The following is a 13664-nucleotide window of genomic DNA, read 5'->3' on the forward strand; positions in this document are numbered from 1 at the left end:
GGTTGTCCACTTTTTCTCTTTAAACTTCTCATTCCTTATAGGCTCACCTGTGCCCTTCGTTCTAAAGTACAAGTATGATCTGATGAAGCCTGACATTGTAGTTTCAGTGTTACAGCTCATTTCCTATGTATAAATCTTCCTTTCTACATTCATCTGGAAATGTCTTATCTAAAATTTTTTAAAGCTTTAAAAACATACCAGTCGACATTCAGCCCTTAGCAATTAGTGTTTTTTTTAAATGCTGACAGCCACAGGCAGAAGTAGCTTTGGATATTCATCAGCACTGAAAATCTGGGGTCTGGACAGGATCCATCCTAGGATATTGAGGGAGCTCAGAGAGGTTCTGGCGGGTCCACTTAAAGATTTGTTTAATAAATCTTGGAGACGGGGGAGGTTCTGTGGGATTGGGAACAGTGGATGTGGTGCCTCTTCACAAAAGTGTTGACAGAGAAGAAGCTGGAAAGCCTCACTTCGGTTATTGGAAAAGTAATGGAAGTGATGCTGAAGGAAAGGATAGTGAATTTCCGGGAATCCAGTAGGTTACAAGATACGAGACAACATGGTTTTACCAAAGGTAAATTGTGCTAAATGAATCTGATTGAATTCTTTAACTGGGTAACCAGAGAACTGGATCAAGGACGTGCACTAGATGTAATCTACTTGAATTTCAGCAAAGCCTTTGACACGGTTCCTCATAGGAGGCTCTTGAATAAACTTGACAGGCAGGCTGAAGTTAGGATCCAAAGTGGTGAACTGGATTATCAATAGAAATCAAACAAAATAAAACATGGAAAAGAAAATAAGATACCTTTTTTATTGGACATAACTTAATACATTTCTTGATTAGCTTTCGAAGGTTGCCCTTCTTCCTCAGATCGGAAATAAGCAAATGAGGTAGCAGATAGTATATATGAGAGAAACAGCAAAGCATTACTTTGACTGTCTGACAGAGTGGGAGGGTGGGGGTATGCATGGGTACATCAAAGCATTTCATTGATATTCTAACAGAATGGGTGTTGGTAGGTGAGAGGAGGGTAATAAAAAGAGAAATACAGCTTTATTTCTCTGTTTATTACCCTCCTCTCACCTACCAACACCCATTCTGTTAGAATATCAATTAAATGCTTTGATGTCCCCATGCATACCCCCACCCTCCCACTCTGTCAGACAATCAAAGTAATGCTTTGATGTTTCTCTCATATATACTATCTGCTACCTCATTTGCTTATTTCCGAGCTGAGGAAGAAGGGCAACCTTCGAAAGCTAATCAAGAAATGTATTAAGTTATGTCCAATAAAAAAAGTATCATCTTATTTTCTTTTCCATGTTTTATTTTGTTTGATTTCTATTGATAACCTTTAAGAGTGGACTAACACGGCTACCACACCTCTCTACTTGAACTGGTTGACAGACGCCAGAAGGTGGTGGTTAATGGAGTTCACTCAAAGGAAAGAAAGGTGAGTGCCTCAAGGATCGGTGCTGGGGTCAATTCTGTTCAATATATTTGTGAGCGACATTGCCAAAGGTTTAGAAGGTAAGGTTTGCCTTGTGTGAATGATACCAAGATTTGTAACAGAGTGGACACCCTGGAGGGAGTGGAAAACATGAAAAAGGATCTGCAAAAGAAGAATGGTCTAATGTTTGGCAATTAAAGTTCAATGCAAAGTGATGCACTTAGGGATTAGAAATCCAAGGGAGATGTATGTGTTAGGTGTGAGAGGCTGATATGCACAGACAGGGAGAGGGATCTTAGGGTGATAGTATCTGACAATCAGGAGACGACAAAACAGTGCGACAATGCAGTGGCCGTAGCCAGAAGGATGCTAGGCTGTATGGAGAGAGGTGTAACCAGCAGAAGAAAGGAGGTGTTGATACCCCTGTTGGTGAGGCCTCACTTAGAGTATTGTGTTCAGTTTTGGAGGCTGTATCTTGCTAAAGACGTAAGAAGACTTGAAGTGGTCCAGAAGGAGGCAACAAAAATGATATGGGGAGATATATGAGAAGAGACAGGAAGACTTGAATATGTATACCCAAGAGGAGAGGAGGGACAGGTGAGATATGATACAGACGTTTAAATACTTGAAAGGAATTAATATAGAAATAAATATTTTCCAGAGAAGGGAAAATGGTAAAACTAAAGAACATGAGGTTGTGGGGTGGCAGACTTAGGAGTAAAGTCAGACAATTATTCTTCACGGAAAAGCTGGTTGATGTCTGGAATGCCCTACCGAGGGAGGTGGTGGAGAAACAAACTGTGGTGGAATTCAAAAAGGCATGGGATTAACACAGAGGATCTCTAATTAGAAAATGAATGGTATAAAAAACCCCAAAACTTAAAAGGTTGCATATGTGTTTGAATGTCAAATGGTACTTAGATGGCAACTCTGGCTGTATCAACTAAGGCCAGTGCTGGGCTGGCTTGTATGGTCTGAGTCCCGTATATAGCAATCTGGTTTAGGATGGGCTGTAGAGTGCTTCAGCCGAAACTCCAATAATTTGGCATGTGAGGACACTGCTGGTCAGGCTTTAACGGTCTGTGTCCCACAATTGACAAGACAGATTCGGATAGGCTGGAGTGGGTTTTGATGGCAATTCCAGTAGTTGGAACATAAGCACAGAGCTGAGGGGACTTCTATGATCAGAAAGACTAGGGTTACCATTCGTCCGGATTTCCCCGGACATGTCCTCTTTTTGAGGGCATGTCCGGGGCGTCCGGTGGATTTTGCCTGCACCCACGTTTGTCCGGATTTCTGGACAAACGTGGGTGCGGGCAGGCGCGTGTGGGCGGGCGATCGGCGCCGTGGGTCTGGTCTCCCGTCCCCTCCCCTTCCTTACCATGTTCCCTGGTGGTCTAGTGACGTCTCTTCGGGGCAGGAAAGAGCCCCCTCTTTCCTGCCCGGAGCGCTGCCTCGCTGTCTATCATCCTCCTCGGTCTGGCTGGGGATTCAAAATGGCCGCCGAGAGTTGAACTCTCGCGAGGCCGCTTCAACTCTCGGTGGCCATTTTGAATCCCCAGCCAGACCGAGGAGGATGCAGCAGGCAAGGGCAGGCAGCGCTCCGGGCAGGAAAGAGGGGGCTCTTTCCTGCCCCTAAGAGAAGACGCTACTAGACCACCAGGGCTAGATAGTAAGTGAGGGGGGGGGTATGTGAGAGGGGGGGAGGGGACTATGTGACGGGGGGGCGGGGAATAGGGGCGGAACGAAGACCTGAAGGGGGCAGGGCAGGGGCGGGGCATGAGGCGTGGCGGGGGAGGGGGCGTGACATGTGTCCTCTTTTTCAGAGGACACAAAATGGTAACCCTAAGAAAGACTATGATCAAGTATATAATATCATGTTCATTGTTGATTTAATCTTTAATTGATAATTAATGAATGACTATTGGGCAGACTGGATGGACCATTCAGGTCTTTATCTGCTGTCACTTACCATGTTACTGAGGCAGCTTGGGCAAAGAGAAATTGTTAATTCTATTTTAACTTTTCACCCTGCAAGTGAGGAATGTTATCTGGGTTTAATTGCTCAAGAATGTCTAGCTTTTGTTAGACTAAGAGGTTAGAAAGGTCAGGGAGAAGTAATTATTTACCACATCTGAAGGCTATTGGGCATAGTGGATAATCTCGAGGGATCAATAAGCAAACAGTGTTAGAAGATAGTTTTTAAAAGATTAGGCTAATGTTGGTTAGAAGAAAATAGAGTAGATTTTTTTTTTTTTATTTGCAAGAAGTCTTTATTAACCATTGAAACAGCACAATGGAACCACAAAAACTAAAAAAAAATACAACATGCTTATTCTAATACAGGATTCTAACCATACAGCTTATAAGATTACATTCAATTGTTTCAATATAACTATGTCACCAGCAATAAACTTCACATTTTTATCCAATTTTCAAGAAAACAAAGATTTCTCCACCCATCCTCCCATCCCCCTCCCTCTAGGTGGACACTACTGGGCACTGCCCCTCATGGCATTCTATGCCTATGGCAACTAGATTTATAGAGCGTCAAAGGGGACGGTCTCCCAAACTAAACGCCATTTAACCATTTGTTGTTTACGCTCAGCCACTAGTCTCTCCATTTCCCGAACATATCTCAACTTATTAAGCCATCGAGATAAAGATGGAACCCCCTCCTTTCGCCAGTGTGCCGCCACAACGACCCTTGCTGTGCCAACCGCATGTTGAACTAGGGTCTGCTGATGCGACAGTAGGCCTGCAGTCCTAGCTGAGAACAAGAACACCTCAGGGACCCATGGCACTACACACCCCAGCCAGTGCTGTAGCCTAGAATGTACAGCTTTCCAAAATGCCCGAATTTTGATACAGCTCCACCAAATATGTCCCATTGTACCTTTGTGGCCACACCTTCTCCAGCACAGGTCCGAAGAGGACGGAAAGATCCTCCGCAGACGGGCCGGCGTAAGGTACCATCGATATAATACTTTGACAGCGTTCTCTTGCAGAGGAACATGAACTGATACCCTCATCACTGCTTTTTCTATTCTCTCCCACTCGGACTCTCCCAACTGCACACCCAGTTCCCGCTCCCAAACACCCCTGTGCTTTCCACAACCGGAAGCCTGATTACCTATGATACGGTACAAGGAACCTATCAAGCCCCGGGAAGATTCAAACTTCTCACATATCTCCTCCAGGTCAATTTTCTTACGCTGCATTACCTCTCGCACCGCCTTACTCTTGAGAAGGGATGCCAACTGGCAATAGGCAAACTCATCACCCTCTACCCCTGGATAACTATCCCGCAGTGCATTAAAGGGCAACAGGGAATCCGCCTCAAACAGCTGGCCCCATGTTCTCACACCCAATTCATGCCATTTAGTGAAAATCCCCTTTACTGTGCCAGGTAAGAATAAGGGATTAAATGCAATTGGAGTGTACCTGGTCAATACACATTGTCTCTTAGGAAACAAACTATCCCAATAATGAAGTGTAACAGCTATGGAGGGGCAAGCTCGTTCAGCCAGATTTCTAAAAGACCGTGGTAGCCACATTATGGCACTCAGTGGCTGATCACCCATCGAATGTTGTTCAATATGCACCCATTGGCGATCTGGATAATCTTGGTACCATTCAAGTGCTGCTTTCCCTTGTGCTGCCTTATAGTACCAAGTAAGATTGGGTACCCCCAACCCCCCCTTCTTCCTTTCCTTATATAATAGCGATCGCGCCAACCGCGGTCGTTTTCCTGCCCAGACGAATCTCACCAACCTATCTTGCAGAGTAGCCAAGAATCGCCTGGGCATTATCACAGGCAGCGTCTGAAAGAGGTACAACAATCTGGGCAATATGTTCATTTTAAGGATGGCTATTCTACCGAACCACAAAGTTCCCAGCTCTCCCCATCTCTCCAGATCATCCATGATGGTTTTACCCAAACCCTTATAATTTGCATTAAAGAGTTCCGACATTTCCCTTGTAAGCATCACCCCCAAGTACCTAATCTGTTTGGGGGCCCAACTAAACGGGGATGAAATCTTTAAGGACTCCACCACCTCATCAGTGAGTGTTACGTTCAGAGCCTCTGATTTTGCCATGTTGATCCTGAATCCCGATACTGCAGAATATTCTCTTATCATCTGCTCAAGATGTGGGAGAGTGGATTGAGGTCGAGTAACAAACAGCAGCACATCGTCTGCAAAGAGGGCCATTTTATGGGTTCTATCTGCTATTTTAGCTCCTGAAATATTAGGGTCCAACCTCATCTGGGCCGCAAAGGGCTCCATCACCAATGCAAACAGCAAGGGCGACAGGGGACAACCCTGCCTAGTCCCTCTATGCAGCGTGAATAGCTCGGAATTTCCACCATTTATCCGAACACAAGCCCTTGGGGACTCATAAAAGGCCTGTATCCACCTACAAAACTGTGTTCCAAACCCCATGTTCTCCATTACTCCATACATAAAGGGCCAGTGGACCCGGTCAAAGGCTTTTTCCGCGTCAAGGCTTAAGAGACAAAGCGGCTTCTTATTTAATTTTGCCAAGTACATAATATCAACCACCCTTCTAATATTATCCATCGCTTTGCGATAAGATACAAAGCCCACTTGGTCTGGATGTATAAGAACTGGAAGGATTGGGGCCAGGCGATTGGCCAAAACCTTAGCCAGTATTTTGACATCAGTATTTAATACCGATATGGGTCTATAAGATCCGCAATCAAAATGATCTTTGCCCGGCTTGGGTAATACAGCTATCCACGCTTCCATCATTGACTGAGGTAGTGATCCCCCTTTCCCAACTTGATTAAACAAGTCTGCTAAGAGCGGAGATAGCTCGGGGGTGAACTTCCTATAGAACTCATTAGGCAACCCATCTAAGCCAGGCGATTTACTCAATGGCAAACTACTGATCGCCTCCTGAATTTCTTTGGGAGTAACCATTTCATTTAGTAATGCCTGTTGTTGGGGGCTCAGAGAAGGTAGTTCACTATCCCTGATATATTGATCTATGGATTCCAGGGAAGGGCTAATCTCCTGAGTGTACAAATCCTGATAGAATTCCCCAAATCTTTTTCGTATTTGCTCAGATGTACCTAGCTCACCCCCTCCCGAATCCCGTATCTTTAAAATAGCCCGGTCAACTTTTTGTCTGCGCAACCTTATAGCAAGGAGACGCCCCACCTTGTTGGCATGCTCATAGGAATTCACCCTGTTCTTGTTTTGTAGCATACTAAGTTGCTCAGAATATACAGAATCTAGCCACGCTCTCTGATCGCTAAGCTCACTCAGAACCCGCTCTGACCCATTTGCCTTATGCTGTTCCTCCAGCTGACGGATACTCTCCATACATTTTGCTATCTGCGCTTTACGGGCTTTTGATTTTTTACTGGCTACTTGAAGAAAGTAGCCCCGGGATACCGCCTTCATGGCATCCCAAACAATGCTGAGCGAGGGTCCCGATTCCAAGTTAAACTCAAGATACTCTTTCAGCATTTGTTTATATCCTGCCACCACTTCCCCCTCCTGTAGAAGACCCACATTCATTGTCCATCTTCTATCTTTATTTTCAGCCCTAATAGTTGGCAAAGTAACCCATATTGGGGCGTGATCCGACAGGGTCACACTTCCAATCCCTGCGTCAGGTCCCCGTTCCACCAGAGTGGCATCCAAGAATAGATAATCAATGCGGGAATAGGTTTTATGCACTGCGGAATAGAATGTATAATCTCGCACCCTCTGATATTTTACTCTCCACATATCCACCGTACCCAAGGAGTTTGCTAAAGATCTTAAAGCCAGGGAATCCCTCTGCCCTTCGTTTCTATTGGGGCCTGATCGGTCAAGTCCGGGGTTCATCACAGTATTGAAATCCCCTCCTATTACCAGAGAACCCTGCGCAAAAATGGCCAGAGAGTTTTTAACCCTTTCCAGGAACTCCGCCTGCCCCGTGTTAGGCGCATAAATGGACGCTAGTGTGAGATCTACTTGGTCAATTTTTATATGCAAAAAAATATAACGGCCTCCCATGTCCCTTTTTACTTTGATCACCTGTGCGCCCACTGTAGCCTGAATTAGGATCGCCACTCCAGCTTTCTTTGATCCCGCTGCAGAGGCGAAATACGCCACTGGGTATTCCGAGTGGGAGAGAAGTCTTTCATATCTGCCCGCCAGATGTGTCTCCTGAAGGAGAACCACATGAGGCCCTAACTGCCTCAACTCTTTATAGAGCTTTTGTCTTTTCTGTGGCATGTTCAGGCCTTTCACATTATAGGAAAGAATCTTTAAGTCAGTACCCATCCTAGTATGCTGTGAAAAAGCTTGTCGGCCACTGCCCTTCTCGACAGCTCTGCAAAGTGCCATATTACTTTGTACCCATTTTTCCCAGTAGTGACCTGCCCCCTCCACCTATTGTAGCCAATCTCCCACCCTCCCCTCTCAACCCTCTTCCCCTGTAATCCCCTTAGGCCCAGCCCCATAAACTTCACCCACCAGCCAGAACCTTAAGGTCCTGAGTGGGAGGACTCCTCAACGTGCCCCAACAAACACCAAATGTTCCCCCAAACCCTCACAACATTCCGCCCCCCCCGTCTGATTTTACCGTCGTCCAGTCCCCCTTCTGCTCCCCTCCCTCTTGAATACATCCCCTATTCATACCAGTTCAACTCCCACATTACGACTTAAAGCAGTAACATAGGCAGAGCCTGGAAACAGATTTAACATTACCAACAACACAATGTCATATCAGTCAGGTTCGCCGCTTAGCGTCTTGCTTCTTGGATTTTTGAGGCACTCTCTTCCACTGCTGCAATTTTTCTCGAGTTGCAGGAGCCATGTCCCCTGCAGGTACAGCCTGGGTGGTCAAACCAGCTTCATGCAAGAACTTCCACACCTCATCCAGACGACGAAACCGGTGCTGCTTGCCTTTAAATTCCACGCTCAGGGCAAAGGGAAAGTTCCACCTATATGATATCTTCTCCTTCTGCAAAATTTCCAGCCCGGGTCTCATCGCTCGCCTCTGTGTTAATGTAAACAGGGATAAGTCCTGGTAGACGGAGACTCTTGCCTCATTATATTCCACTGGCGGATTTTGGCGCGCTTTTTGCCATATTTTTTCTTTAAGCATATAAGATGAAAATCTCACCACTATGTCTCTGGGTCTATTGTTTGTTGGTTTCCTGAGAGCTCTGTGAGCCCGATCAAATATGAGCTCTGCCGACTCCAATTGCTCTCCCAGTAACTTCTCACATATCGATCGCACAAGCGTGGGCACATCTTCCATGTTGCCATTTTCGGGGACTCCACGAAATCTAAGATTTTGACGTCTCCCGCGATTTTCCAGGTCGTCTAGTTTATATTGCAGTTCTTCAGACTGTTCATTTAGTTTTGTAGAACGGGCCTCTGCCGCCTCTACTCTCTCGATTTGTTCGTCCATGCGCTCTTCCAGCGTCTCGACCCTGCCCCCTAGTTCACGGAGATCGAGGCTAATGGCGTCCACGTGGTCGAGAATTTCTTGTTTAGAGGCCTTGATCTCTGCCCTGATCTCCTTGAGACATTTGGCCAGCTCTTTGGGTACTACGGCGCTTAGGGCAGTTCTACGCACCTCGGCGCTAGAGGCAGCTGATTCAGAGCCGGAAGAGTTTCCCGGATCGGGCGACACGCGCCTCGAGCGGTTTTTCGCCCCTTGTCTCGTCGAGCTCCGCTCTCCTTCTCTCGACTGGGAAGCTGGTGTTTTGCTCAATTTGTGCTCGAGACCTCGTCGCGTCTTCAGAGACCGGTCCCACCACTTTTGTAGGACTGGATGACCGCAAATGAAGCGTTTTTTAAGCGGGTAAGCGCGGAGCTAAGGGCTCAGGCAACCATTCAGGTCCGTGACGTCACCGGAAGTCCAAAATAGAGTAGATTTTAAATAATTCTAGATGAGTTAGATTTTGTCTTATAAGGAATTTTGATTTCTGTTTATTTTAGAATATGTTTTATTCTGTGTAATTAATAAGTTCTATTTCTATGTAGAATATCTTTTCAATTCAACTTTGTCTGACCTTTCAAGTGATATCTCTGCAAGTTTAAATAGATCATCTGGTTTGAATTATCCACAGTCCTAGCTAGGTGAAAAAGGTCAGGAAAAGTCAACTTTGTTTCTTGATGAATAGCTAAGTGTAGGAATGGTCCTGAAAGTAATAACAAACCATATCTGTATGCCATTAAGCAAAGATTGGTCCCTTGACCCCTTAATGAATGCCAGAACCCAGTTTAAGCTATGACTGGGATTATGTGAATAATACAGAGATAGCTGCCACATTGTCTAGTCTGAGAGGCCCAGGTCATAGGTCAGTTAGGAAATGTCTGGAACCTATGTAACTGATATTTTGAACATATGTGTAGAGGTGATTAGTTCAAGGCAGGGTAATCAATCTATTCTTTACCATCTGGAAAGTAAGGGGGGCTAGAGGGGTTTAGGAATAGTATATAACTGAGAGCAGAAGCAGCTTACATCAGAAGGGAGAAGGAGAGAGCTAAGAAGAAGAGAAGGAGCTGAGACAGAAGCCATCAGATCCAGAGAGCTGAGAAAGAGAAGAAGAGACTTAGTGCTGATGTTCTACTTTGTTTGCTGGCAAATAAAGAAGATTTCTCTCTCATTCTGGTGTGTGCTGTTTGACTCCTGAAGTACCACAGAGTCTGCTAACAATAGTGGTAATTCCTGCAACAATTCTTGGTGTCAGAAGTGGGATTCGAACCCACAACATTACTATGTAATCAAGCATGCAGTGACCACTGGAGCATATGCAAATCAGGGGCGTAGCTACGGGTGGGCCTGGGTGGGCCCAGGCCCACCCAATCTCAGCTTAGTCCCACCCAGTTTTCCTTCTCCTCCAATCAGTGCAAGCCAGCCTTTAGCCCCGCAGCCAAAAGAGCAGCTCTTCTCCAGCATGCGGCACCAGGTATGGCCCCCCCCCCCCCGTCCCCCGAGCCTTCAAATCTCCCGGTCGCGTCAGGAGAAAGCAGTACACACGCTGCTTTAGACCTGCCCCGAGAAGCCTTTCTTTCTCCTTCAACTTCCCTTCCTGTTCCCGTGTAGGTGGGAAGTTGTAGGAGAGAGAAGGGCTTCCAGGCAAGGACAGGTCTAAAGCAGTGTTTGTACTGCTTTCTCAATGAAGCTGCGGGGACTCGAGAGATTGGAAGACTAGGGGGAGGGGATGATACCAGGCAGCACAGGGCTGGAGGGAGAGAAAGAATGGCCACAAATTCTTGGTGTCACCTGTGCTGGAGGAGCAGAGGCAGCTACAGTCTCTGCAGCAGAGCTGGGTTCCTGGGTCACAGACATGTCGGAGCTGCGGCACAGAGGTGAGAGAGCACATTTGCATGACACTGTTAACTCTGCTCTCTGGCTGATCAGGGCAATGAACTCAACAGCTAATTGCAACTTGAAATGTTTTATTTCAATTCCATGTGGGCAGTGATTTACTTTCAATCAGCAGTGCAAGGGCTGCCTTCACATGTTTTCTTTTTTCCTGTGCTGCAAAGAATGTACCCAGAACCAGAGCCTTTGTGATACCAGCAGTGAAAAAGCAGGTTGTGGATGTGGGGGAGGGATCAGGTCAGACGGACTGGGGTTCTGTCTCTCTCCGGCATAGGAGGGGAGATGGCAGGGAGAGTGGCTTAGTATTATTACGTTTAAATAGACTGAAGCATGTAGAGTAAATCATTTCAATTTTCAACTGATCTTTCCATGTAGGTGGGAGCACAAATTCCATTAGGCCGTCTGGGTACCAGGATTCTATGATAGAATATTAGCATAAGCTGGCATTATGGACCTGTATTTAGGTGCATCCACTTATACCATGTCAGTGCATGAGCCTCAACACGGCACTTTAGCACATAGTTTACAAAATTGTGTATGATATGTTGGACACTCCCATGCCCTGCCCAGGGCTGCTGGGGGGGGGGGGGGGTGACAAAATTCCCCAGGCCCAGCCTCCAAGGGGGGGCCGGTGCTGAGATCTATGTCTCTCCTGCTCCTGTCAGGACCCGGGTGATGGCGTTAACGTGATAACCCAGTCCCGGCATACAGGAACAGGAAAGAGACAGACCACGGCGGCGGGACCCCCGGAAGGCTGTCAGACTGTGCGTTGTTTTTAAGGCAATCGGCAATGCATTCCAACGTTGCGTGCAGATGTAGAAGCTGGATGCATATAATGATTTGTATTTAAGTCCCTTACAGTTAGGGTAATGGAGGTTTAAAAAAGTACGTGAAGAACTTTTTGTGTTTCTTGCTGGTATGTCTATAAGGTCTGAAATATACGTCGGGGCCTCTCTATGGATGAATTTATGAGCCAGGGTGCAGATTTTGAATGTAATTCGGACTGTTAGTGGGAGCCAATGTAATTTGTTTCTAAGGGGACTGGCGCTTTCATATTTCGCTTTTCCAAATATGAGTCTGGCTGATGCTGGGATGTGGGGGGGGGGGGGGTAGAGTAGAGATGAGAAGGGCTGATGCCGAGCTACAGCGTTGGATGAAGGGGTAGGGAAGCAAAGTTTGAAGGATATCATTTCTGAAATTATACTGTAGGATCCTGTCGTGTGTTGATATGTTTGCCATTATAGTAGACTTACGCCTGGTCAAGTTTAAGATGTGCAACAGTGTAAACTATATTTTAAAATATTGGTTTTTCCATATGTTGATGCTGGGCATACTATTTAGAAATCCATCATCAAGTGCATTCTAATGCATTATTTTGTAGCAAGAAACACTACTCACACCTATATACACAGTGCCCACCCATATTAGCTCTGGGCCCACCCAAAATGTTAGGTCTGGCTATGCCACTGATGCAAATCCTGCTCGATATTCAGTTAAAGTTCAGCTCTAATTTTATGTATTAAGAGTTTGTAAAGTTCCAAAATAGATTTTTACCTGCAGGTGGTTGTTGAATTTGTGACATCTGTGTTAAGCCAGTAATTTTCTCAGCTTTCCATTTTGGAACGGACACTGACAACTGTTCTTCCTCTTCTTCCTCTCTTTCCTGGAAAAAAAAACTCCAATGTGAATGATGCACTCATAGTTTTGAGGCAGCCTGGGCAGAGAAATTATATTTGTTAATTCTGTTTAAAGTTTGGTTCAGTCCTGTAAAGTGGAGGAATGCCATCTGGGTTTAATTTACTCAAATGTCTAGCTTTTGCTAGACTAGAGGTTAGAAAGGTCAGAGAGAAGTAATTATTTACCACATCTGGAGGCCATTATAAGCAAGGCATACTGGACAGTTTTGCAGGCAGATTAAAAGATTAGGCTAATGCTGGTTAGAAGAAGATAGTTTAGATTTAGATATTCTTGATTATTTAGATTTTGTCTTATAAGGAATTCTGATTTCTGCTTATTTTAGAATATGTTTTATTCTGTGTAATTAATAAGTTCTATTTCTATGTAGAATATCTTTTCAATTCAGTGTTACATCTTTGACTGACTTTTCAAGTGAGATTGTCTGCAGTTTAAGAGGTCATCATCTGGTTTGAATTATCCACAGTCCTAGCGAGTTCTGTGTAGGAAGCTAATAGGTGAAAGAGGTCAGGGAAAGTCTTGATTAATTATAGCTAAGTATAGGACTGGTATTCTGAAAGTAATAAATGTATGTGTGCCATTAAGCAAGATTGGCCCCTTGACCCCTTAATGAATGCCAGAGTCCAGTTAGCAGTTAGTATGAAGTTAGCTGGGAACCTAAGAATTTAATAATAATAAAATGCAAGAGATAGGTGCCACATTGTCTAGTGTGAGAGGCCCCAGGTCATAGGTCAGTTTAGGAAATATCTCAAACCTATGTAACTGATATTTTTGAGTAAATGTATAGAGATAATTAATTCAAGACAGGGTAATCAATCTATTCTTTACCATCTGGTGAGAAAGGGGTGCCAGAAGGGCTTAGGACCCTATATAACTGAGAGCAGAAGCAGCTTACGTCAGAAGGAGAGAAGGACAGACAGGAGACGCAGGATCCAGAGGGCTGAGAAAGAGAAGAAGAGACCTAGTGCTGATGTCCTACTTTGTTTGCTGGCAAATAAAGAAGACTTCTCTCTCATTTTGGTGTGTGGTGTTTGACTCCTGAAGTACCACAGATTCTGCTAACAATAGTGGTAATTCCTGCAACAATTCTTGGTGTCAGAAGTGGGATCCTGAACCCTGCATCAATTTCTGGCACCCAACTGACTGAGGAAC

General features: G+C 45.2%; 1 protein-coding gene across 3 annotated transcripts in view; it reads right to left on the minus strand.

The window, feature by feature from the left end:
- The window catches only part of RSPH1 (radial spoke head component 1), a 246673-nt gene that overhangs the window by 35536 nt on the left and 197473 nt on the right, over window positions 1-13664 (minus strand). For all 3 annotated transcript variants that reach the window (XM_030203781.1, XM_030203779.1, XM_030203780.1), the window contains exon 7: window positions 12372-12480. In XM_030203781.1, coding sequence (XP_030059641.1) covers window positions 12372-12480 — 109 coding nt within the window. The remainder of the gene's footprint in view (window positions 1-12371; window positions 12481-13664) is intronic.

Source organism: Microcaecilia unicolor, chromosome 5, assembly GCF_901765095.1.
Source record: "Microcaecilia unicolor chromosome 5, aMicUni1.1, whole genome shotgun sequence".
Lineage (NCBI taxonomy): Eukaryota > Metazoa > Chordata > Amphibia > Gymnophiona > Siphonopidae > Microcaecilia > Microcaecilia unicolor.